Here is a 26906-nt window from a genome sequence, read left to right as displayed (position 1 = left end):
GTCACACCTGGAATACCCTCTTTTGTTTTGGTCTCCACTACACAAAAAAGATGTGGACAGGTTGGAGAGAGTCCAGAGGAGGGCCATGAAGATGATCAAAGGCCTGGGAAGCTTGGTGTATGAGGACAGGCTGAGAGAATTTGGTTTCTTCAGCATTGAGAAAAGAAGGCTTAAGGGAGACCTTTAAGTACTGGACCATGTTCCAGTACTTAGAGGGTGTCTACAAAGAAGATGAAGTCTCTCTTTTTACAAGGAGTCACCTAGAAAAGATGAGAGGTAACAGGTGCAAGTTACTCATGGAGATATTCCAATTGGAATCCAGAGGACAGTTTTTCCCAATGAGAACAATCAGCCATTGGCACAATCTCCCTGGGTAAGTGGTAGATCCCCCAACATTGGACACTTGTAAGATTCATCTGGACTGGGTGCTGAGCCATCTGGTCTAGATGGAGCTTTTGCCAAGAAAGGTTGGTCTAGATTATCCTTGAGGTCCCTTCCAACCTGATATTCTTTGATTCTGTGATTCTGTGATTTTAAAGGTTGGTAAAGAATATTTCATACAGATGCCAAAAGCTGAAATATTTTTTCCTTCTGTAAAATTTGCTGTTATAGATTAAAAAAAAAAGGCTGTTAATACAACTAGATCAAGGGAGATGTATTAATTCCCCATAACGGGTTTTCCTCCATCATTAAAATGGCAATGCAAAACTAGAGAACCCCCTCTGTTCTGTGGGACACTTCATCTGGAAGGAGGTAGCCAGGTCCACGTCTGTGACTCTTGCTTCAGGTGCCACAGCACTGTAATCAATACTTGTAAATCCCTTGCAAATGTTTGAATAAAAGATGCTATAAGACACTGTGTGTGAGTATCAGCCACAATGGACAAGTTGTTACTGCACAGTATTATTTTTGAGAAGCTCGGGACTTATAGAATCAGGTTGTCACAAGGAAGTCAGTACTTGCCAGATAAAGCAAGGAGATTTTTGAATAGCTCTACCCAAGGCTTTCTTTCTAATGCCATTTCCCAGTAACACATTCCCTTATGGCTGGCCTCATCTAGGCTGTCATGCCTGTCCCAGGATTTGGCATTCATGCTGTAGCTACCCCATTACAGGTCGCCCTAGACTTTTAATGCACTTAAAAGACTGTGGCTGTTCCATGGTGGCTGTACCTTTTTGGGGTTCTTCTGAATGACACTGTAAGCTTGAATGATTGGAAAACAGCATTTAGCAAAATCCTTCCCTTAAGGAGATGTGGTATTCAACTAACCAAAAGCTCTTCAGCAGACTGCCTAGAAATTGTCATGTGCTTTCCTGTTGAGAAGCCCCTCCCAAACACTGGTAGTTTTCACATCCATCAGACAGAAGGGTGCTGGTTTAAAGTGACTCCGAATGAGGCAGTCTGAGTTTTCCCATGCACATTATTCAGTCAATGCACAGGGAAGGGTTTTTTCCCTTCAGTTTTTGGTTCATGAGGGGAGGTAGCAATTCAACTTCCAAAACTGTAGCAGCATCTGGGAGCAGACACTGCATGCCCTTTGGGCTTGCTGAGATCTGACTCCTCAGTTCTCACCTTCCTAATGTCTGAGGTGCAATTTTGGAAGACCCTGTTGAAAAGAAATTCTGGTAACACACCAGTGGTGGTGTTTTAACATGAAGAAAACGATTTAGGTAGCTACAAGAGCACTCTGTTTGTGTGTCTGCTAGTGGAACAACTCATAGCTTTTTAAAGCTATCAGCCCTAGATGAAGCATATAGGCATGATCAGGCTGCAGTAACAACATGTTACTTGGAAGACCAAGAAATCACAGTTCAAAGGCTGCTGAAAAAACAAATGGGATTGTATCTAGGATCCACAGAAGTGCTACCATGAGATGACCGCAGAAGCCTTAACACTGCAAGCACAGGATGGCAACAGAAGTCAACTCACCAATGGTCAGATACTGGTCACTAGGAGATTGCAACCTTGAGAGCTCAATAAAACTGGGTTTAGAGGGAGCAAAAAACCAAGTATCCAATATATATACCAGAAACATCAAATGTGGATATAAGGTGGAACTGCAAACAATGAGGAATAGGCGAGTAAATACAGCAGACATGCAGACAGTACTAACAAATATATAAAAGTTACCAAAAGCAAACCCAGAGGAGGAAGAAATTCCTGTTATTGATATAATATCGCTCCCTTTAGAGATTTTGGGACACAGATGACTTGCCACAAACAACATCCACCTCTGAAAGCACACATACACTTGATCTATCTCTCTAAAGAAGACTTGTGATGCCAACCTTGAGACCCAGAGGTGCACGGAAGGGTCAGCCCAGCACCTGAGAAAAAAGATACTGGAATTGCATGGATGACAACTTGAACTGCATCATGACCAAGAATAGTAGTAGTAGGAGTACTTGGATAACTTTCCTGTAAGTGTTAGCATCATTGGGAACAATAATACTACTTCACTTAGACTGCTAAGAATTCAGACTAACAATAAACTCTTGGCTTCGCATGTAGAATGGGTTTCTAAAGCTTGTGTTAACTGCACGCGGTGTTTACTCTGATGGTTCACTCTTGAAGACTACCATTAACACAGTGCAGGAGTTGACAGAGAATTTGGCCACTGAGGCTGTAATTACAATGCATATTGCCAAGAACTGCTCCACACTGGGCCCTTTGGCATGTCACCACTGCCAGGCTCAGCGTAAAGGGCTCTTGCAACAGCATTTACATCTTTGCCCTGTTATAGCTGCTTCCTCCTTCCCATGGGCAAGATGCACATGTTGCAGTGTACCACCAGAAAATGCTACTTTTTTTGCAAGTACAACAGGCTACGAGTACACTTTCTGCATTACCTGGCTTTTTAGTCATGAGCAAAATTGTAGCTGAACAAAAAGAACTTAATTCTTCTAGGTTTTAAGGAAGCAAATGTAGAACATAAGGGGGGAGAGGGTATGGAGAAGGCTGATTCATATTATCTAGGTAAAAGAAGTTTGATCCCATTTTACAAAAGCAGCTATTGTCCTTTCTGATATGCACTCGGTGTACCCACATGGCACTTAATCCAATTAGATTTTTTTACTATTAACACCTGCAGCAAGGGGTAAAAACTGGAGCACCGTTTTCACTCACTGGTCCAATTCCAGCATGGCTTGAAAGCATCTCCAGCTCTTCCTGAGCATTTGCATTCCCCATAACCTCAGTAGCTGTGCCCCTGCGTTCTCATTATTTTTACAAACGACTGTGTGCCTACCAACAGGCTGTGCAACCCTATCTGGTGCTCGCAGCTCAGCAGAATGAAACTAGGTCATTTGATCTTGTAGACAAATGGGGAAGGAAGTGGCAATTCAACAAAGAAACCTTCCCTGTTCATCCCGAGCCAGGTGCTGTAAAAACACAGTTCAGGATGTGGCGTGCAGGGTTGTCCTGCTGCTGGCAGCACCTCCAGACAAAGGACAGCCCTGGCTGCTGTGGGACCTGCTGCACTCCTTGCAGGGCACTAGGGTCTGCTCCTTAAATTCAACAACCGGCAAACAAATTAGCCTTTTCTCCTCTCCGCACTGCTGCGGAACAAAGAAATACCCGTGGGGTGTGCTGCATGCAGTTATGCACAGAGCAGCCACTGAAATGATAGCTGCATGGGGCAAAATACAGTGGAAGAAATTAATTCTGACCCATGTTCTGTCCTGTTCCTCAGAAAGGCAGTACCAGCTCATCATCGCATACCCTTCTGCTGTGCCTTGCTCCGGGCATGTTTCACAGGATTAATTTTACCTAGAGGTGCATTTTGCTCTATATTGATTTTTCATATGAAAGAAAGCTGAGAATTAAGCTTGCAAAGACTGATCTCTTAACTCTATTAAATAAGGCCAAGGTAGATTAAGTTACTAGTTCATCTTTTAGAGGCTAAACATTTAAATCATGTCTCTAAGGTGAATTCTTATGTGTACTTGCTTGGCTTAAAATCAGGAACAGCATTTAAACATCTCCACTTGAGGTTCCTTATTTAATACACCAAGGATTTAATTAGGAAGATGGGAAATTAGAAAGAAGAGTTATAATTGGCTCTCAGGGCAGGGGGTGAGTAGGGGAAACAGAAATTAGAAATCAAACATATCTTTTAAAAACAAATACACTTAGTGTGTTGTGGGGAGTGAGCTGAGAGAGTGGACCAGCCACTGAGACATGACACACTGAAGGGCCATGAAATGCCACTTGCTGTCTGCCCAAAGTCCATGATACTGCCCCACTGGCTGGGGTAGGAGGGTCTCATCCTGCACAGGCATCCTTGCCCCTCTGGGCAACTTTCATTAATTACGCCATGCAGTGAAACTACTTTCCTCAGCAGGAGGCAGTTGTTTGCCTAGGAAATAGTTCCAGGGTAAGTGCTGTTCAACATCAACAGTTGCTGCAGGAGGAAAAAAGTAAATTGGGAGGTGTAATGCTTGTTAGCTCCTTGGCGGCAGAGTTACTGTCTTTCAACAGAAGACAAGAATCTCTTTTGAAAATGCAGCGAAGCCTACTGACTTATATTCACTGTACATTTTTTAATCACTTCTCCCTATTTTTCTTCTCAGTCTTGAATTAATTGTCTTAAAAAAATAAAATAAAAAAAACCTCTCCAAAACAACACAAAACCCAAAAGGCAACTGTACAATTTATAAGTTTTGTGGTAGTCTTTGCAAATTGCTTTTCTGGGCACGCAAAACACCGAATAAGGCATGATCCTGCAACCAGGAGGCGCCTACCCCCCTACCCCCAAAGGCAGAAGCATTTGAGTTTCCAATAAAGCATATAGCAACTACCCACAAAAGTGTGTGACTACGCAAAGCCTGTTACCAAGGCACACAGGGAGAGGTGGAGGAGGAGGAGGAGGAACAGGCCCTAGCTGGCTGTCGAATATAGAAACAGCGATCTGATTTGAAATCCCTGCCTCATCTCATGCTCCTTTTGTGAGCAAATGCCTCTCTGTAAAATGGGGAGAACCCTCTCCACAGTGCCCCATGGTACAGATCACTGCCCCACTAGAGCAAGGCCTACTGTCCAGGAGTCTAGCAGGGGTCATTATTAGAGCTTTACACTAGATGTGGGGTGGGGGGAGAGGGTCAAAACCAGGCTTGTCAGGGAAGAGCCTGGAAATGGCACCTTAAAGGTAGTGGTAGCAAAGATGAAGAGACCACTGATGAGTTAGAAAATTTAGTAAGCAGTCACTTAGGAAGTGAAACTATTCCCTTTAGGAGTGTAGTGGGATCGACAGCCCAGCTGAAGTGCAGCTACACCAGGGCATGCAGCATGGGCAACAAACACGAGGAACTGGAGGTTATTGTAAGACAAGGAGACTATGCCATAATCTCCATCACGGAAACGTGGTGGGATGACTCACATAACTGGAGTGCTGCTATGGCCGGCTACGAACTATTCAGGCAGGGCAGGTGAGGAAGGAGAGGAGGTGGGCTAGCCCCTCCTCTAGGGGAGGGGCTGTTAGGGAGTGTTTTGATAGGCTTGAGCTTGAAGATGGTGATCACAGGGTTGAATGACAATGGGTAAAAATGAGAGGAGCAAGAAATAAGGCAGGTATCATGGTGGGAGTCTGCTGTAGGCCACCCAGCCAGGAGGAAGAGGCTAATGAGTTATTTAACAAACAACTGCGGGAAGACTCACTATTGCTAGCCCTTTTTCTTGTGGGAGACTTTAACTTAACGGATGTCTGCTGGAAGTATAATACAGCAGAGAGGAAACAGTCTAGGAGGTTCCTGGAGTGTGTGGAAGACAACTTCCTGGTGAGTGAACTGACTAGGGGAGGCACTTCACTGGACCTGCTGTTTGTGCACAGAGAAGGTCTAGTGGGAGATGTGACGGCTGGAGGATGCCTGGGGCATAGTGATCACGAGATTATAGAATTCTCAGTTGTAGAAGTGGGGGAGAGGGGGGTAAGTAGAATGGTCACCTTGGACTTCTGTAGGGCAGACTTTGGACTGCTCAGATGGCTGGTTGATAAAGTTGCATGGGAGTCAGTCCGTAGGGGCAAAAGTGCCCAGGAGGGATGGACTCTCTTCAAGAAGGAAATCTTGGCAGCACAAAAACAGGCTGTCCCCATGTGCCAGAAAAGGAGCCTGAGAGGGAGTAAACCAGATTGGCTGAGCAGAGAGATCTGGGTGGACATCACAAAAAAAAGGGAAATCTATGAAAGAAGGGGCAGGCATCTCCGGAGGACTATGGGGATGAAGTAAGATCATGTAGAGAGAAAATCAGAAGGGCTAAAGCCCAACTACAACTCAGATCAGCCAATTCTGTGAAAGATAATAAAAAATCTTTCTACAGATACATCAACAGCAAAAGAAGGGCCAAGGACAATCTCCAATCCTTGCTGGATGCAGGGAGAACATTAGTGGCAAAAGATGAGGACAAGGCTGAGGTACTTAATTCCTTCTTTGCCTCAGTCTTTAATAGTAAGGTGGGATGTTCCCTGGATATTCAGCTTCATGAGCCAGAAGACAGGGAGGGAGAGCAAAACAAAACTCCCATGATCCAGGAGGAAATGCTTAAGAGACCTGTTTGGCCAATTAGACATTCACAAGTCTATAGGGCAGGAGGGGTTCCACCCAAGAGTATGGAGGGAGCTGGTAAACATGTTTGCCAATCCCCTTTCCATCATCTACCAGCAGTCATGGCTGACTGGGGAAGTTCCACTCGACTAGAGGCTGGCAGATGTTGCACCTATTGGCAAGAAGGGTTGGAGGGAGGATCCAGGAAACTACAGGCCTGTTGTTTGACCTCAGTGCCAGTGAAGATCATGGAAAAGATCATCCTGAGTTCTATCACACCATACACACACGACAACTGAGTGATGAGGCCCAGTCAACATGGGTTTATGAAAGGCAGGTCCTGCCAAACCTGACTGTTGTCGATGACAAGGTGGTCTGCTTAGTACATGAGGGAGAGGCTGTGGATGTAGTGTACCTCGACTTCAGCAAAGCCTTTGACACAGTTTCTCACAGCATTCTGAGTGAGAAACAGGCTGCCTCTGACCTGGACAGGTGGACCCTCTGCTGGGTTAAAAACTGGCTGTATGGCCGGGCCCAAAGGGTGGTGGTGAATGGAGTTAAATCCAGCTGGAGGCCAGTCACAAGTAGCGTCCCCCAGGGCTCAGTCCTGGGTCCAGTTTTATTCAATATCTTTATCAATTATCTGGATGAAGGGATTGACTGTCCCTTCAGTAAACTGACACTAAGCTGGGAGGAAGTGTTGATCTGCCTGACGGTAGGGAGGCTCTTCAGAGGGATCTGGACAGACTGGACCCATGGGCTGAGACCAATGGGATGAAGTTTAACAAGGCCAAGTGCAGAGTCCTGCACTTGGAACATACCATCCCCTTGCAGCGCTACAGGCTTGGGGGAGACTGGTTCTCTGTGCATCTTAAGCCTTACAGCAATACAAATATCTCACACCTTTTAGACAGGGAGGGATCAGGGGCAAAAAAGGAAAAAAAATTGGTTAAGTCACATGTCTTAGAGAATATACCAACATTTTGCCAGAAACAGAATCTAGGGCTCAAATCTCCTGCTCCTTCAAGCACTAGACACAGCTGCCTCAATAGATAAAAGAATGTGCAGAGTAAGTGCCAACCATTTATTTTATCACTTATTGTTACATAATTGGGGTATTTGTACAATTACACTACTACCAGTGCACTAGTATTACTCATCCCATTGATCCTTGCCTCATCAGGACCCCAATGTCTGCAAGCATTTAGATATTGTGATTTCCTTATTAATCACAGACTCACAGAATTGCAGACTGGTTTGGGTTGGAAGAAACCTCAAAGCTCATCTCATTCCAACCCATCTGCCATGGGCAGGGACACCTTCCACTAGACCAGGTTGCTGAAAGCCCCATCCAGCCTGACCCTGAACACAGTCAGAGATTCAGTGGCATCCACAGCTTCTCTGGACAACCTGTGCCAGGGCCTCACCACCCTCACAGGGAGGAATTTCTTCCTAACTTCTAATCCAAATCTCCTTTCCTTCAGTTTAAACCCATTACCCCTTGTCCTGCTACTACACTAACTAATAAACAGTTCCTATCCAGCTTTCCTGTAGGCCCCTTCAAGTACTGGAAGTCTGCCAGAAGGTCTCCCCAGAGCTTCATCCACACTGAAAAACCCCAGCTCTCTCAGCCTATCTTCATAGGAGAGGTGCTTCAGCCCCCTGACCATCTTTGTGGTCTCCTCTAGACTCCTTCCAACAGCTCTATGTCTTTCTTGTACTGGGGACTCCGGAGTTGGACACATTACACCAGGTGGGGTATCATGAGAGCAGAGTAGAAGGACAGAGTCACGTCCCTTGACCTGCTGGTCACACTGGTTTTGATGCAGCCTGTGATGCGGTTGGGTTTCTGGGCTTAAGTCTGTAAGAAACTTACTAATTACCCATAGTATTCCAATGGTTCTGGGTACAGAGTCATATTCAGCACTTCACAAAGTAGAAAGCAGGTGACAGAAAATACTGCCTTGAGGGCTGGGAGAGCATATCACCATCCATGCCTATTTCATCCTTTATAATGTGCAAGTTCATCAGATGAACATTTAGGGCTCGTAGTTGTGACTCAATATTCTCATCTCAATGCCTGACATATGCTTGACACACGACAGAAAATATGCTTGACACAATACCACCACCTCACCACTCTGCACAAATATTTGCACAGATTACTGCTACCACGATTTCTTTTACTCGGGACCTAGCACTAGACATTTAGACCAACATTCTAAACTGCTATAAAATATGAATGATACTTATTAATGTCCTCTTTGTAATGAGCGTGGACTCAGTGGACTTGCAGTAACTGATACTTCATGGGCTTTAAGCAATGTGTTCACCTGTATGTGTATCTTAAGTGATGGTGGGCACAGAATGAGGATAAATATGTGACCGTGTACACTCAGGAAAACAGCATGCCATGCTTGATGGGACCATCTGGCTGTACTGAAGATCCGTGTTGTTGCCTGACACGATCACTTGCCAGAAGCTAGCACTAATCACAAGACACTGGCACTGTCCAAATAAATGTAATTCTTCCTTCCTCTGGCTCTGCCTGTGGCAAGTGCAGTTGGTCCCACTATCACACCAAGAGAAGGAGCTCGTCCGCCTTTCCCTGCAGGTCCCATTCCTGCTGCAGTTACATAAAAGCACCATATGGACAAATCACTGCTGGAGGCGATGAACCCTGATGGCTGCCCTGGTGCAGCAGCTCTACGGTAAAGATAGAGTATTTTTTGCCTTACAGCCTCCCCTCCCTTTTTGTTATGCTGCTGGTGCTCAATGCCCTTCCCAGGGGCAAGCTCCACAGCACAGTCCAGCCACTGTTGGTGAGCACAGAGAACCACATAAGCCCCCCACCATAGTGCTCCACTAGCAAGAACTTTGGCGGAGTGCAGGTTTAATGCACTTCTTACCCTTGTCGAAAAAACTAACAAGGAACAGCTGAACAAACAGTTATGATGGAATTAAATAACAAATTTACTTCACTGTAAATAAAGTTCTTCATCCTACTTATTTATGCAAAAACTTTTTTTATACTCATACTTTATTTTTCTTGAGGGGGAAAGGAAAAGAGCTGTTGTGGCAGGTTAATAGGGGTTGGCTTCGTTTATGAGAAGGTAATGAAAGTAACAGCAACAATTTAACAGGCTGGATGTTATTGATGGGAAGAATGCTTTGCAGCATGGAAATGAAGGGGAAGGCCTTTACAAATCCAGTTTTGTTTTAAACCCTGGTTCTACCTTTTCTGTTGCAACTCTTGAATTCCCACTACTTCATTATCCCTCTCTTATAAAATAATGTATCTCCTCCTAAAAGTTATGCAGCATTTGTGCAAATCTGTGACAGCTGAAAACCACTACACTCATTGCAGAGAACCAAACACCCGAAGTATGCTGGGTTTTTTTATTTTTTTAAGAGCTGTGTGCTTTAGGATCTGGTAGGCATGCACATGTCTGCCAAGTCAAAAGACTCTGAAATACTCCAAATGTATCAATATTAACTCTTGTCTGTGCTTGAGCTTCCTACTGACACACAAGGCATCTTCTTCCTCACAGCTCAGGTCTTCCCTCCTCAGCCCATGTGATGACATGTATGGATGCTATGCTCTCTCTAAGTCAGCTCTTTAACTGTGATGTCAGCAGACAGGTGATGAGTGATTACAGCTGACGAAGAGGCCCTCAGCTCATGATAATGAACTCTCTGAGCATTTTGAGGCACTCAGGCAGCCAGACCAAAACCTCTGCGGGTAGGCTGGATGCAGCTGGAGGAAAAAGCATCACTATTTACGTAGCTGCAAATCCAAAAGCATCAGATGTATTAATGGATCTGCCTGCGCATGACTGCCCTCCTCTGCACTTCATGGCTTACAAACTCTTAGAGCACAGCAGCTGTAACTCGTTTTGGATGGCACCTTGTTCATCGGAGCCACCATCCTTCTTACAGCCTTTGCCAGTACAGCATTACAGACCAGTACCATAGTTGAGCCTAGTAGTACCAGTTCTATGGACCAGAAGAAATAATGACTTTTATGAATTTAACGAACAAGAGAGAAGTTATGAATTTAATGATTCGGAGCCAGTCTTGAGTTATGCAAAATACATTGAGTTAGGTATTCACAAAATTGCCTCAGCATAATTGTCGGCACGTGGATTGTTTGCAAACAGCTAGCACAAACTACTTAGTGTTAATCATTTGTTCCGTGACATAGTTAGTCATGCACTATTTCTGCTTCTTGAGTGGGTGATTGTATCCTCCTAAAGGAGAGGGTAAGAACCAGCGAAAATGAAGCACGCCCTGGGAGTTTAACATGGATAAGCGCTTGTGATAAAATACGAAAGCGTCATGTCTCACTAATCTCAGCAAGATGTTTGCGTCTATCCATCTCCATGCAAATAATCCGCGGTGACTCTGCAGAGTCTGGTGAACCAAGCCCGGGGACGAGGAATTCACAGCGACTATTTTTGGTGCAGTGATTCTTTTTAACTCTCTGAACAAGGGAAAGTGTTGCAGAGGAGTATCTAATTCCCCCAGACAACCTGAAAGGAAAGGATGACAGACCACCGCTCTTACGAGTTTGGCGAGAACATACTATCAAAGCTGCTGTCTCTCTCTGCTTCAGGGAGAGAGAGAACCCACAAAGAAAAATCCACTACAACAAAATTCACTTATCCTGGAGAAATAAAAACTACTTTTTTTTTCTTTCATTCCCCATTCCAGTTTTCTCTGCTTACATGATGCACTTGAATGTAACTCTTGGTCAGTCTTCCAAAAGACAAATTAACTTCTGCGCAGGTCAGTGACCTGGGATGAAACTAAGCGAGGTGCAAATCTATAAGCTCTGAATTTTGCATCAACATGGAAGCTGCACTGTGCCATCTGAGCAAGGGACCAGAAATATTCTGTAAAATTCCCTGCTTAAAACCCTTAGAGGTGGCTATATCCACCAGGATATATTCTCAATAAATCGGCATGAAACAGCCACCCAGCCATGTGAATTAAAGAGTCAAGGAGACACACGCAGAAAGTCAGATCTTCTGTGAAAGGCTTGCTTTTCTTTTCTGAAAGGTAAGCAACATTTGTTTGGAGACCACTCTTAAAAATCACTGCAGATTTTACATGGTTGAGCATATGGACTGACGCACATGCAGACTGTTGGACTGGGGCAGAGAGGATCAGGCAAAAAGGTGTGAAGGTTGCTGGAATATCCTCCAACGTCACAGTCAACGCATGGGGAATCACCCCACTGTGAGAGCCACATCGATCTCTTGGCACACATGTTGTGAGTAGAAACACTGCACAGGTTAAATAAAGTCCTCCTCAAGAAAAGATTTCATGCACAGCAGCAGCGAAGGTACTCTCTGGGTTGGCTGTTTCTTCACCTCACAGCTAATACTCTAAGGAAGGATGGATGCCGCAGCACCACACCACTGCTCCAACGGTGACCACATTGGGCAGTGGTCAAACAGGCACACAGACTCAGCACAGTTTACAGACAGGTGATGTTTTGCTGAGGATTTTGACATCCTTGGACAACTATTGACCTTCCAGAGGAAAATTCTAACAAAAGAAGGACATTCAGCTGGACATGTCCATGCCTGGATCAACAGACCAGAAACTGTTCCCATACTCAGCTCATACCTATTTTGCCATATGATTTTGTGTTGAACAAGACTGATTTTCCCATTTGAGTCCCCTGTTCAATGGTCAGACTCCATACTCATTTCTACCCTTCTTATTGACAGTAATAAGCCATTTTGCTGCTTATTATTCTCTAATAAGTTGGTAATAATTTTGCATGACTCTCAGAAGACATGCATTGGCTCTCATAGTGCTAGCATAATACAGACCCACAAAAAGATGAATTGTCTGCATTATCCTTGATCTTAGTGAATGGCTTTCTATAGATTTTTAAGTGAAGGGAACTCTCAGGTGAAAATAAGGCAAAGTCAGGCAAAATTAAATGCTAAAGCTGATAGAGGTATTAAGTTCCCTTATGAGTATATTTTTATATTGCAGCAACAAGCCACAGATCCTGCTGAACTAGTTTCTCATCCTAAGCAAATCCATACCACGCTTAAACGAAGAGGAAGTCTGAATATATTGGTTAGGGGGTTTTTTTGGTTTGGGTTTTTTTTTTTAATGATGGCAACTGCATCAGAAACAACACGTAGATACTCACATGAATGAAAGGATTCGTTTCAGCTGTTTTGTTCTCCTCAACATTTGCTTTTCAGGAACGGTCCAGTAATCAAATTACACTAGGACAAATGCTTATAGAAAATGAATAGCAAAACTGAACACTTGCAGTATTTGCAAGTTCCAGCTTTCATGTCTATCTCCAATTCCTGTCTTTATCAGATTGGAAGAAAAAAATAAAATCATGCGGCTCAGCCAAAAACCAAAACTGTATCTCAAGCTGGTCCCTATTCAAAGCCAGTGAAGTAAAAGGAAACACTTTCATACATTTTTTTGGAAGGCTCTGGGATGCAGTTATTCCTGAAATGCTTACATTGTTCATGCTTGTTCCAGAAATTTCAGGTGGTTTTTCAGGCGGAAAAAAATGTCTTTTGATTATCAGATGCATCATTCACTGTGAATTCTCACTTCATTTTCCTCTTAAAATACAGTTCTGGGGAGAAATACAAGAGCAGTATGATCTGGGCAACAAGCTCCCATTCTCCATCAAGCAAAGCATCTTTCTTCTCCTAATCATGTGGCATGCTGCATCCCACCACAGGTCTCAATTTGCAATTTATCCTTCTGTTGTAAACCAGTAAGGGCTGTGAATGCCCAAGGAGGACATCACAGCACATCTAACTTTCTCATAACTACATGTTACATATTTATATGCACTGTCAAAATGGTGGGAAGATATAAAATTCAGTTTCACTGGAATCTAGCAGGCCGGGCTATTTATAAATAAGTGTCTTATTTTTGGTGCTCTTCAGAGAATGTGATGAGCAGTGAGTGACGAGCAATTTATGTTGCTCATCATTTGTATCACAATAGAGCCTTGCGGTCTTTTTCTGGAGTCAAGACTTTGTTAATTTAGGATCTGCATTACTCTACAGTGGAAACAGGCCCTCAGAACAAAGACTAATGGGCAAGATTAAGAATGGGTGAAATGAACGTGCCACACTAAAAATGGAAGAGTAGGTAGAAAATGGTGTAGCTGAATAAAATTTGAGGGTTCCTGGGGATTCTCAGCATCAATATTCAAAACAGACCAATCACCCATTTCTTTCTCTCAAAAGAAATTCTCAGTGTGAAGGAATCCTTTCGCAGAAGTATTCTACACTGAAGGATTTTCTATTTATACAATGAAAGATAGCCTTAAACAGAATATGGCACAATGAATGTGAAATAAGTGCTGTCAGAAGGATTACATCTACAGATCTTAGGGGTATAACAGAATGAAAAAAGGAGGTTTTAATTAACAAGCATGTAAGTACCCTGCCCTATGTAAATAATTAATGTCTATAAAGATGATCATAAGGGTGACTGAATAATCAACATTATGGCTTCCCTGTGTTGACTGCTGATGCGAGATTCCTCATCAGAGGCCACAAGAGTACTGTTAACCATATCAGCCTACCCAGTGTATGTCTACAGTGATAGGTTGTGAGATGAACTTTTAAAGAGGCAATTAATAGGTGGGTTCCCCCCCCTCCCTGCCCCAAATCTCTGAGGACCAAACACTGATGCCATGTTTCACCATTTCCCTGCCATTAGCTCTGCAGTCGACAGTTTTATAGATGCCAGTGGGACTCTTAACATGAGCTGCCTCTCTATGCAGTCAGAAGGTAGTGGGTAGTACCGCAGATCATCTGCCTGACACACCAGGCAGTGCAATTGGTTTTGCAGAAATGGCAGTAGAGGTTGGCGGGGGGGAATGGGACGGGGGAGTCATACAGCACCACGCCACCTTCTTCTGCAGTACTGGAGCAAGGAAACGTCACTAAATGTTACTGATGCAGGTTGTGTGCTTGCCAGGTGACTTGGAAGAGAGAGGCAGCAGAAGAGTGGAGCCTTCCTTCAAAGAGTCGCTTCATTTTGTACTCTGGAAACAAGAATAAGGTCCTGGAAACTCCTGTTCGGCAAGTGCAACATGATGTCTGCATGTCTCAAAGCTTAAACCAAAAATAATCTTTTTTTTCCCCCTTTATTTACCCACATTTGCTTCAAGGGTGTTACTGGGTTTATATTTGTCCCCTTGGAGCTCTACAGTTGATCACCTACCACATGCAATTTAAGCAGAGGAAACCCAGGCACATAACTCTCTCACCTTGTTGCCCTTCTAATGAGGGAATAAAATCAACTCCACAGTATTACTGTAGTAAGAAGACATAAATCACAGATAAAACTTCCAGTGCACACTGAAAAGAGGGCAGCTATCAGCTCCATGTAAAGGCTACATTTATTTTTCCCATATACTGATGCTTACGTCAAGTACAGTAAATTCTTAAAAACAACTGGTCTCCTTGAGAGCTGTTTAACTGATATATATGAGTTTTAAATGCTGAGAAAGTGAGAAATAATTATGCTTTCATCTAAAATAGCACCGGAAAACTATCAAACTGTGACTTTTCATCTGATTTGCAAAAAAAAGTTCTTGTTAAGCCGGTTTGAGTGAGTACGCTATTAAGATGAGTGTAATGTAACTGCTTTATCAGTAACATCATTGAGAGAGCCTGCTGCATAATACAGCTGCTCTTTCTGGCTATTAATTGCCATGTCTAATAGTTCTTTCCTTGCAACAAATGCAAAACTTCAGTTTTAAAATCTCAGTTTATGCTTGAAGATCTACCTTTTAACACTGTCTGAAGTTAGAAAGCTTTGTGAAACATCTTATGAACAGCACGGGCAATCATTTCCTTCACAGTCTTAAAAAAAGCTGGAAGCAGAGTACTATGCCTTTAGGGAAATACTAAGAGTTTAAAATATGCCTGTGCAGCATATTCATAGATTTTTGTAAGTGTTTCAAATACTTTCCACATTGTAAAATAGGCTTTGGAAACTATCATCACAGATGAAAGCTGATGAAGGAAAAGTAATAAAAATACTGTAGCAAGCAAAGGAAAAAATGGTGCCTGCTTCTGAATTCCCTAACATTTGATTTCTCCTATATAATAACAACAATCAAACGATCCAGTAATTTCGCCGATTACTGTGCTTTATTGGCAGCCGAGGGTGCACCTGTATTCACGTTCACTCTTCTCCCCCTCCTTCTCCACCTCCCCATCTGCTGCCTGCAGCTATGCAAATTCAGGTGACTGAAACATTTCAGATAAAAGTTAATTAGCCAGCACGCTGCACACTGGATCTTTTCCAACCCGTGCCAAGTGGAAACCTTCCAGACAACTCCTGAGGGCTCTCCCAGCTCACCACTCCTGCAAGGATGCAGCCCATGGCAAAGGAGACTCCGTGCAGTGGGGCACATCCCAGAGGTTGAGCATCATCTCTCAAACTGCTGATAACACACTCACACAGCTCACAGAGATCAGGATGACTGCCTTGCACAGCAGTGGTAGACATTTGCTCTGTACCTCTGCCAACACAGTACACACATGCTACAGGGATGTAAGACACTTGTGAGTGGCTGCATTGTGCTATACTGTGGGGAAGGGATACAGTAAACTTAGGAGTGCTGAACATCAAACTTGCACAGGGAGATGTTTTGAAACCTTGTGTACAGCCCAAACCAAATCCCAAGGCCACGTGTACATAAATGTTGGGTTGCCATGCCCTGCAAAGGCGGCACTTAACAATTACTGTGGCTTATTGTGGTTTGTGGTATGCTGCATTGTCAAGCCCCTTCTTCTTCATGCAGTTGTCCATAGTTACCAAGAGTAATGTTAGTAGCTTTTGATGTGACAGCTGTGAAGCACTCAGGGCCAGATTGTGAACTTCTTAGTCACACTGACAAGGAGTCCCTTGCACAAATGGCTTTGCTCGAGTGTGACTCCCTTAATAAATGAATCATCTATCATTGCTGCCTACTCAAGCTTAAATCTTTCTTTCGGATCTGCTGTTACTTCCACCATCTGCACATCCTCCTCCCATGGTGGTAAAAACCGATTTGGCTGATTGATGAGGTGTTTGGGAAAACGGGTAGACCTTCAGGGCCAGGCCAGAAGTACGGAACAGCCGCTGATTTTCAGTGCTGCAATCCCAAAGATTTCATGTCTGAACTGGCTCCCACTCTTTAGGAAATCCCTTTTGGGCCCTTTCTGCATGTAACCAGGTGAACTCCAGGCACTCTAAAATGCTGACCACAAGACATCTGACACCCAGTGCCACAGCATCAAGTGGGACTGTATCCTGAGACACCCAGGTGCATCTCTCTTACTGTAATTCTCAGCACCAAGTAGGGGGAGAAAAGGCCCTCCCCTAATTCCACCCACCCACACTGACTTTTCACACACTCTGCTAGGCCATCTAAACCCTGTTCCTTTTGCTGCTTCCCAAAGTTGGTTTGCAGCTCCCTGGGAGGTCTGCACAATGTGTTGGGGAAGCATTACACCCTGGAAGTAACTATCCTTAGCCAAGGATCAAGACAGCTCTGCTGATCCAGTGCTGACTTGGGCAAGCTGCTCTGCTTTGTGCTTGGTGATCCCAGCTCTTTATACAGCGTGCTCATGTAAAATTCAGTTCCCTTGTTTTTAACGCTTCTGGAATTACAAAAAAGTAAAGAGACAGAGAGGAGCACCTCTTCATTTGTTTCCTCTCATTTTTTTCCTCCTTCTCTCTCCCTGTGTCACTGACATTTATGTATCTAGTTTCCTTGCTTCCTTGTTTTCTTCCCCCGCTTTTCCCTGGCTTCTTTCAGCTATTGAGAATAAACTCTGCAATGCTTAGTATTGCAGTGAGATGCAGGGTACTCTTGTCCAACCAAACTGGAAAGATGATCCTTTCCCCTCCCCTCCCCTTCCTAGAAACATGGATTTGTATGATTCTTCTTTGAAAGACAGATCTAGAATTTAAAAAGAAACTGTGCTTCTCCCTCTTTTCTGCTAATTATAGGAACTACATAAATTCTAGCCATGCTGTGCCTGGATTTCTTTCACATTTAAAAAAAAAAAAACAAAAAACAAATCCCCAACACATGGAAATCCACAAAGAAAAAGAATGGAACACAAGATGAACGTTTTACTTGATCACTTAAAACTGTAGCTAAATCCAACGTAAACTGAAGTTCTACTTAAGTGAGTTTTCAGTGTTTCATAGGTTACAGCCAACAAGTAACTCATTAAATATAGCCTAGAGTACAACATTTTTAAGTAGTATTTGAACCTAACTTGAGCACCGAATTGAATAATATATAGCATGACAAGATCCTTGGAGGTTTTCTAATTTCCACAGCCATATTTACCTAGGTCTGCCAAGTATTTTAGTAGAAAGATGGGATGCTTTCTCTGACTCTTGTGGAAAAATTCTTGGAGCAAGTTATACTGAACACCCCAGCTTACAATTATAGAAAGTATTTCTTTGTTAATAATCTGTTTGGTTCTGTAACTTATGTGTTCATATAGCATCTGCTAGCAAATTGTCTTTGAATTTGTCAAATTTTTCATTTTTACTTGGTGAGTACAGCTAAGTATTCTTTGGTGTTTCACCTAATAAAACATGTCTTTCAGTAAAGTAACAAGTAACAATTTAACCCTGTCATAGTTTAATCACTCATTATTAACATAAGTTTGGGCTGTGTATTGTGAAAGACCTTTTCTAGGCTATGCGATGAGGAAGACATAGTGAATACCCAGAGTAGCAAAAGATGAAGAAGAAAACATAATGCACGGTACCGAATTTGATTTTAACTCAGCTTTTTAGAATAGAATCATAGAAGTTGGAAGGGACCCCTAAGGATCATCAAGTCCAACTCCTGGCTCCACACAGGACCAGCTAAGTCAGAGCATGGGACTAAGTGCATCGTCCAGGCACCTCTTAAACTCATGCAAGCTCGGTGCTGTGACCCTGGGGAGCCTGTGCCAGTGCCCAACCACTCTCTCAGTAAAGAATCTCACTAAAAACCTCTTCCTAACATCCAACCTAAACTTACCCCATCGCAGCTTCATGCTTGTGTTCTAACCCTGGGCACCAAAGAGAAGAGATCAGCACCTGCCCCTTCACTCCCCCTTGTAAGGAAGCCACAGACCATGACGAGGTCTGCCCTCAGCCTCCTTCTCTGCATCAGAGACGCAGCACGCTATGAGGAATGAGAAAATCTTGTTACTAGCCAGCTCAGATATTTTCTCCAGAATCTAGTATGATATCGTGAGTACAGAGAGGAAATAGACTATTAATAAAATGCATATCAAACTACAAAGCAGGTATCTTTGCTTTTGAGTTTTCATACCAATTCAATATAGATACTTGCTTTTCATTCATATAGGGAACATCCACTGGCATAGTATTTAACTACAAGAATCACCTTCCCTCCACCCTTTCACTGAATCTTAACTCTTCACCAACCTCTTCAAATGGAATTGATGTAACTGAACATACAACAGAATTTATAAATTTGACTACGTGATTTGATAAAACTGGACAGAACTGGATGTACTTCAAGAACAAAGTGATCATTGGCATAATTTTATCTAAGGATTCCCAGAGTCAGATACCTTAAATAATTATAGACTCAGTGCACATTCTAAATCTGGGTAATAACCCCTTGCTGTATTTGAAATAGATTGCTCACTGTTGACTTGAAGCCACTCAAACGAACAGTCTCTGGTGTATGTATTTCAAATAAAGCTGCACTACCCACTTTTCAAAGTCTTAGATCAATATGCTTGAAAACACTTTTTCACCCCCAAAATTTGCTCCTCCATAAGCAGAAAACCACCTTGAAAAACAGCAATGTTCTCATACCTAAAAGTGTCATATACATTATCACATACCATGCCAAAATATTCTAAGCTACAAAGCCCCTTAATATCCTGCCCAGTAGCAGGATAGTGAATTCAGTGTGTTTCTGAGTGGCCTGTGCCCAGGGAGAGGGGTTGCAGATGGCACTGAAAGTTCACCTCAGTAAAGCTCCAGCCTCCTGTCTCAATGTGATGTTAAAGTTAAGGATGCAGAGGAGAGAACTGAAAGTAACCATACTTTCACCCCTTTCCTGCATTCTGAAAAAAAGGATCCTTTACAGTCACAATGAACTGAATTCTCCTTCAACAATGTAACTGGAAAAAAGAGACAAATCCTTTACTTTCTTTTCATTATCCCATGCTTCTGAGCATGCAAACCTTGTTGATAGAGGAACTGAAGGAAGTCCCCATGGGTAGGTTGGCTGCAGTGTTGTTTTACGTGACTGTATGCTTCTAGTGGTGTTTTACATGATGCTTATTATGACTCTGAGAGTTTAGGGGACAAGGATGACTTCTGTACTATCAAGTGTGCAACACACACACAAAACAGATCCTGAGCATTAAACAAGGTGAAAAAACTCCCACAAAACAAAGAGGTGGCAATACAACTCCCAAATGCTATGCCAACATCACTTTCACAAAACTTGACAGCTTTCTGACCATGGACAAGAATATAAACAAGGGCTCTCCCTTCAACATCATTTATCAACTTACAGGTAACAGATTGGCTCCAGTTGACAACACAGTGAACTATGAAAACTGTGCTACTGTCATAGCTGACAATGCCCAACACGGTAGAGTCGCACAAGTGGTGCCATTCTGAAAGTAACAACCTGGGGACAACTTAAGATATTGGGGAGAAGCATGTGAGAGGAAGGAGGCTGGATCAGGTTGTAAATAGTGTAATACAGGACTGCTAGCATGAGAAGACCTCTTTCACCTAGGACCAGAACATTCCCAGCAAAACATCAGTTATGCGTCTGAAATCTGTGTTTAAAAGAATTAATGACTCTTCAGTATACCTGGCTATGGAGCTAAACTTTAAGTTACATATACAGCTTTTTCACAGATGACAATGTAAAAGGACTCTCACTTTATCACAGAATCACCTGGGTTGGAAGAGACTTTTAAGATCATTGAATCCAACCCTGACTAGTCCAACTCTAGCCCATGTCCTTAAGCACTTCATCTACACAACTTTTAAATACCCCCAGGAATGGTGACTTCACCACCTCCCTGGGCAGCCTGTTCCAATGCCTGACAACCCTTTCAGGAAAGAAATCCTTCCTGATATCTAACCTAAATCTCCCCTGGTACAATTTTAAGCCATTCCCTCTCATCCTATCACTTGTTACCCAAGAGAAGAGACCAACCCTGACATCTCTGCAACCACCTTGCAGGTAGCTGTAGAGAGTGATGAGGTCTCCCCTCAGCCTCCTTTTCTCAAGACTAAAAAGCCCCAGCTCCCTCAGCCGTTCCTCACAGGACTTGTGCTCCAGACCCTTCACCAGCTCCATCGCCTTCCTCTGGACACGCTCCATCATCTCGATGTCCTTCTAATAGTGAGGGGCCCAAAACTGGACACGCTATTCAAGATGTGGCCACACCAGAGCTGAGCACAACAAACTATCACTTCCCTGCTCCTGCTGCATTGTAGTTGTGTGGCCCAATTTGTTCAAGTCTCAAAAGCACACTTTGAGCAAAACTGCACAGGGACCTTTGTCTGAAAGAGAAGCAGCTGAACTTTTGTTTGCATGTCCTTTCAATTGCCACACTTTTTTCCTTGAGGTACCTCTCATAAACCCTCTCGAAGTGCACAAAAGGTATATGCCACAGCATTTATGCAGCATGAGGTGAGGAGCGCTGGTGGTCACAGGAAAAGACTGAATACATATTCCTCATCTGCACAGTAACTAGTACACACTTCTGCACTTGGACTAAATCAGGTTAGGAATGATAGTCTGAATTACTGGAGCCTGCAGGTAAGGATGTGTTTTGCAGTCTCTCCTGGAAAATGAGATTTTAAAATATTTTAATTTTTTTTTAAATCAAAAATGCTTTTCTGCAAAAAATGCAATTTTTGGCTTGCAGGAGGGAAAAAAAGATGTCGTTAGGTTTTTTTAGATCTCCATTCCCTTGCTGTAATTTCTACCTGCCTTTGCTGGTGCTCTGCATAGCCACTGTCTAGCCAGTCAGAATGACTTCTGAGGATGCAGTGGTATATCTGGCTATTTACAAAAGGGAAAGATATGTAATTCCCCACCCAGGATGGTTTGAGTTGTATAAACTACAAAGCTGTTTTTAAAAGAAACATTAATTCCTTTAAAAACAAATTTAAAAATTAAATGTTAACTGTAGTCTCTTTGTACAGCATCTGTTCTGAGGCTGAACTTGCTACTTCACCAGAAAATACACTGTTTAACCTAAAAACCTGACTTATTTATTCTTCTGACCCTCTCTTAAGTCACAGCAGCAATCGGCAGTGCCAGCAATTCCAGTTCCTCGGGAAACCAGATAAAGCACAGACTGGCTATGCAGGGACTGATGATTCAGATTCACTTTATTCTGTTTCACTGCTCTGGAGAAGATTCCCTTTCATGTTAAAAGACATCAGAGCTACCGATTTATCTGAAACCCACTGAAAATACTCCCTGAGTCCTGAAGTTCAGAGAACGCTTTGGCAAACATGATCTCCCCTGTGTTTCTGATAGTATCACCTATAAAATGGATATTATGGACTATACTTTCCAAACTTCTGGCTCTGAACTGTAGTACTGGAAGTGATACCATTTTTATTTCATGTTCCCTGGATCAGATCCCTGCCCCATTCTTGGGAAAGGATGTTGGTAGTCTTGGAATGAAAAAGTAAAGTCTGTTTCTTTATACAAACATACGCAACAAGACAAGCCTTGCCTCAGTGGTATCAGTGTTTGTGAGCTGCTGTCTCCAAAATAATGACCTGCCAAAGCTGCAGTGCAATCTGCGTTCATGTTAGTAGTAAAACAGCCCAGTGTTTTTTCTGCTCCATGAAATATAGGGGTAAATTGTTACTTTTGCTTACCCACACTCTGAAAATTTACAGGACTGCCTGTAATCTCAGAAAAGTAAACAGCTTTTTACTGGTCATAACCATGTCTAGATTTATTGTCAGTACCTGTTAGTCATTAAATCACATATACAAATGAAAATGAAAAATGTATGTTGCACTACTCGGTGTAGAATCCCTTGAAGCCACATGTGCCAAGCCTCCAGCAAAAGCCTTTGCTTGTGAGAGAATGAATGCTGTACCACAGCATGTGATGGCTGTTGTCTTGTGATTATTAATTGTCACAAGGGAAGACCACTTTTCCTTTTTTTCCTTTTTTTTACACTTCAGCAGAATTTAATGACAAATGGACTCTTGAAGATGCTCGAGCAGCCACAAAACTTTTGAAAACACTCCAGCTATCCAGCTGACTAGCTACCCAGCTGTGACACTGTGGATGTTCCCCCTATGTTACATGTTTGAACTGTTATAATCAGATTCACAGAGGCAACAACCAGTAGTATAATCACAGTGTCTTCAGTTCATGATCTTCTTTATCATTTAAAGTTTTGCCTTTCACCACATTAGGGAAGATTTTCTCAAACATCAAAAGACTTTTCAATTACAATGAGGATCTGCTTATTGTAAACTTTTGTATGAAGTAATAAATGCTAACATTCAGCAGTGGTGCAAGCACAGTATGTGTATGTTTCTGCCAAAGTATCAGCAGGAAGGGCAGCTCCAGGGAGGCTGATGCTTCACATTTCAGAAGCAGGGTTAGATCTCAGTCTTTTCTTCCTGACTTTTCTTCCCCAAATAAAGCCCACATGCTGGGCTTATTAGCAAAACCTGCCTCGCCTACAAAGATGTCATTTATACTTGCACCTTCTAAAACTGCCAGCCAACAGAAGCACCCAGTCTGTGGCTCTGGGGCTGCTAAGCTGGGAGGGTGGGAGGTCCACAATATGTTCATTTCATGTCAGTGGACATGGAGCTGAGAGTGACAAAAAAAATCCCTGCCAGCAGCACACAGTAGGACACCATATGCTGCTGAGACAAACATCTCAGGGGTCTCCTGGGCACAAGATGCTGTTGGACACCCTGTAACTGGGAGGAATGGGAGGTAAGACTGCTGCAGCATTGCCTCCTGAGTTAGCCTTAGAATGGTATTTATTACGTGAAAGTATGAAAAAAAGAGTGTCCAGGAAGATGTCAGCCCTCCAAGCCAATCTTCAAAGAGTAATATACTCGTATTACTTGCTGGCCTTTGAGTAAGGCTGAGGGGTTTTTTTTAAATCCACAAAGCCTTGAAGAGTGACTTTTTTAGCTTAGTTGGAAAAAAAAAAAAAAGGGACTCTATTCAGCACAAGTTCAATGTCAGGCATTGCTTTCACTGTCACTGAAGACAACGACATATGCCTGCCTAAGAACAAAGTCCTGATTTGGAGAGACTGATCCAGTTGGCTCCCCGCTGAGAACAATTTTAAAGTTAAGCAGGAGCTTTGAAGTCTGTGGAAAGGAGCAATGACTCTAACCCTATTCTGTATCCGTTTAACACTTACTTGTGGCCTCAGGCAGCTTTGAATGAACTTAGACCCATCTCTAAGGTAAAAAAGAAAATAATTCTGGTTTTAACAGACAAAGCAAGGAGATGCTGGGTTCAGGACCTGGTCTTCAGGGAGCTTTGGCTATTGAATCCAGCACAATTGTGACTGTAGCTGTAAGGCTAGTAGATGTAACTGTGCAAACTGGGATGTTACTGGCACCAAACATGCACCAATAGCGGCATTCAGTGGCACTGGTTACCCTCGAGTTTCTGTATAAATTTACAGAAACCTGAGTTACGTGGGTTTTGCTGTGGTAGCGAAAACTATCTGAGTTCAGACCAGCATACAGATGTCACATCTTCAATTACAGCCTAGGAGCTGGCTAGCACGGACTTTCTTTTCCCAGCTTTTCTGTTGCAACCTAACAGAAAAGATACAGAAGTCTAACAGTGAGCCAGGCTGGATTTTGAATTTGCTTTTGCAAATCAAATACAGTTTGTAATCTTTTTTTTTTTTCTAATTACATTTTGGGAGCAAAGTTGAATTATCTCTTTTTATATTAAACAACTATTTCTCCTGGCTACTTAAATGGCAGCTTCTGCCATTTTACTCATGACTTCCCTTGTATGGGCCACACAGAATAGAGCTTTCTCCTCCAACTCTTATTACTAGTATCAAATATGCATTTACAAAATACTAAACAACCACCTTTATCCAGACTGTGTAACACTCAGGTGCCATCTCTGACGATAGGAAGTTTAGCTCCCTTTGGACATCACTATTTGTGCCTCAGACAAACACAGCAAATTTTGTTTCCATTGTAGCTGAACAACCACAGACACAGGCTTTGTTTTTTACTTCTTTAGTCGAGCAATTAGATTTAGCAAAAATATGATCTAGCTGCAATGCATGAACTATGAGCAAAGTAAATCCTCATGGTTCAGACACTCCATGCCAAGTCCACTTACAGTGAACAACTTCCTGAGAAGTGTCACCTGGTGAACAACTTACAGTGTCCCCACACAAAGAGAGCACAGCATCGAGACCAGCAATAAACATCCTGAACGCTGTTTTTCAAGGCTGCTTTTTGGTTTGGCTTTTAGTTTGTTGTTTTGGTTTCTCTTCCCCCTTCCAACAACCTTATTTTGGTTTGGGAAGCGTGTCCTTCTACAGCAGCCAAGGTAAGGACCTCCAGAGGAGCAGCTTCTCACTACAGCACGTCCTGGATCCCCTTTCCCCTCTCAACTCTACAACTTAACACGGCGTTTGACTTCGGGCTCACAACTCCGCTTTTGCCACCGAGCTCTGCCTTTCTATACAGACGGTGCTCGTCCCACTCCATCCCGGAGCTGCGAGCCAGCGCCGGAGAGGACGCAAGAAGAGGAGCGAAGGACCAAGAAAGCGATTCCGGCGGCCACAGACTCCGAATGCTCGTCCCCGGGCAGGACTCGGGCAGTGCCCCTCGCCACCCCGACCGCTGCCCGGCTCCCACGCCCGTGACCAGCCGCGAGCCGGACGGACCCCGGCCCTTCCCGGCGGGGTACGCGGGGGTGGCTGCGCCCGCGCGGAGGAGCAGCGCGCTGCTCTGCCCCCGGGCGGGGGCAGCCCCTACCCGTCGCTCCGCGCCCCCCGAAGCCTTACCGGGCTCCGCCGGGGGAACTCGCCCTGCACGATGCTGACCACGGGGATGCGCAGCGCCGACGAGATGAAGTCCAGCTCCAACATCTCCCCGCGGCTCTGCGGGAAGGCGAGGATGGCGGAGACCCCCTGCACCACCACGGTGTGGCAGAGGCTCTGCAGGAAGGAGACGGGGTCGTTGCTCCAGGAGGCGCTGGGGGAAGAGAAGGGGAAGAGGGGCAGGTCGCCCAACCCCGCCTCGATCGCCATCACCACCTCCAGGGACAGGTTGTAGGGGAGCAGCCCAGCCATGCCGTTGAGGTTCGCCACGGCCAGCAGCAGCGCGTCCCGCGGCGAGGGCGAGGGGGGAGGCCGCGGGGCGCTCCCCTCCTCGGGGCTACCGGCTGCCCGCTGCCCGCCCGCCGCCTCCCCGGGCCATGCGGCGGCGCGAGGCTGCAGGTGGGTGGCCCCCACCCTGACGGTGTGCCCGATGCGCCGCAGGATCTGACAGGGCTGCGGGTGGGACGCGGAGCCGGGCACCGCCGCCAGCACCAGGGCGCAGGGCGGCAGCAGCAGCAGGCACGCCCGGCCCAGGAGCCCGCGCACCCCCGGCCACCACATGGCCGGGAGCCGCCCGCCGCCTCCCCCGGCCCCGCCGCCCGCCTCAGCCGCCCCGCGGGCGGCCGGCAGCGGCATCAGCCGCGGCGGACGGCCCCCGCGCAGAGCCGCCCCCGCTACCGCCCATGGGGCCGCCGCTACCGCGCCCACGCCCCGGGGCTGGAGGGGGGCCCCGGCCCCCGGCCCGCCCCCCACGGACCCGCGGGGCTGGAGCGGCCCGGCCCCGGGGCGGCACCCTGCGCCGCCCTCCGCCCGGCCCCGCAGCCGCCGGCAAGGCGCCCCTGCCTGGATCCTGCGCCCGGACGCTCGCTCTGCCCGGCTGCGCTACGCGGAGCGAGAAGCCCCACTGCCAGCCTTCCCTCCCCGGCTCCCCTCTACAAGCCCAACCGTCCGCTCCTCTGCCCGGCTCCTTTTGCAGGACTCCCCTGCCCGGCTTCCCTTCTCAGCACCCCGCTGCGCCGTAGTCCCGTCCCTGGCTCCCACGCAAGGCTCCCCACCACCACCCTGCAGCACCCTGCCCGATTGCCCTGCAAGGCTCCCTTTTCCAGCCCTCCCAGCCCGCTTCCCCGCCGCAGCCTTCGGTGCACTCCTCTGCCCGGCTCCGGCGGCGAGAAAAGTTGCCGGGCGGCCGCCACGGGGCTGTGGGCTGTCGCTGGGCTGCGCTGCGCTCCCACCGGGAGGGACGGCGAGCGGCAGC

The 26906-nt window shown here is 45.0% G+C and overlaps 1 protein-coding gene across 1 annotated transcript in view; it reads right to left on the bottom strand.

The window, feature by feature from the left end:
* The window catches only part of GRIN3A (glutamate ionotropic receptor NMDA type subunit 3A), a gene marked incomplete at both ends in the record, with an annotated part of 77715 nt that extends 51428 nt beyond the window's left edge, over window positions 1-26287 (bottom strand). The window contains one exon of the mRNA XM_084278354.1: window positions 25616-26287. Within this exon, the coding sequence (XP_084134480.1) occupies window positions 25616-26287 (672 nt within the window). The remainder of the gene's footprint in view (window positions 1-25615) is intronic.
* Window positions 26288-26906: the final 619 nt, after the last annotated feature.

This window comes from Gallinula chloropus (genome assembly GCF_964237585.1).
Source record: "Gallinula chloropus genome assembly, chromosome: Z".
Lineage (NCBI taxonomy): Eukaryota > Metazoa > Chordata > Aves > Gruiformes > Rallidae > Gallinula > Gallinula chloropus.
Note: the sequence above shows the minus strand (reverse complement) of the source record. Positions and strands in the feature narration are given on the sequence as shown.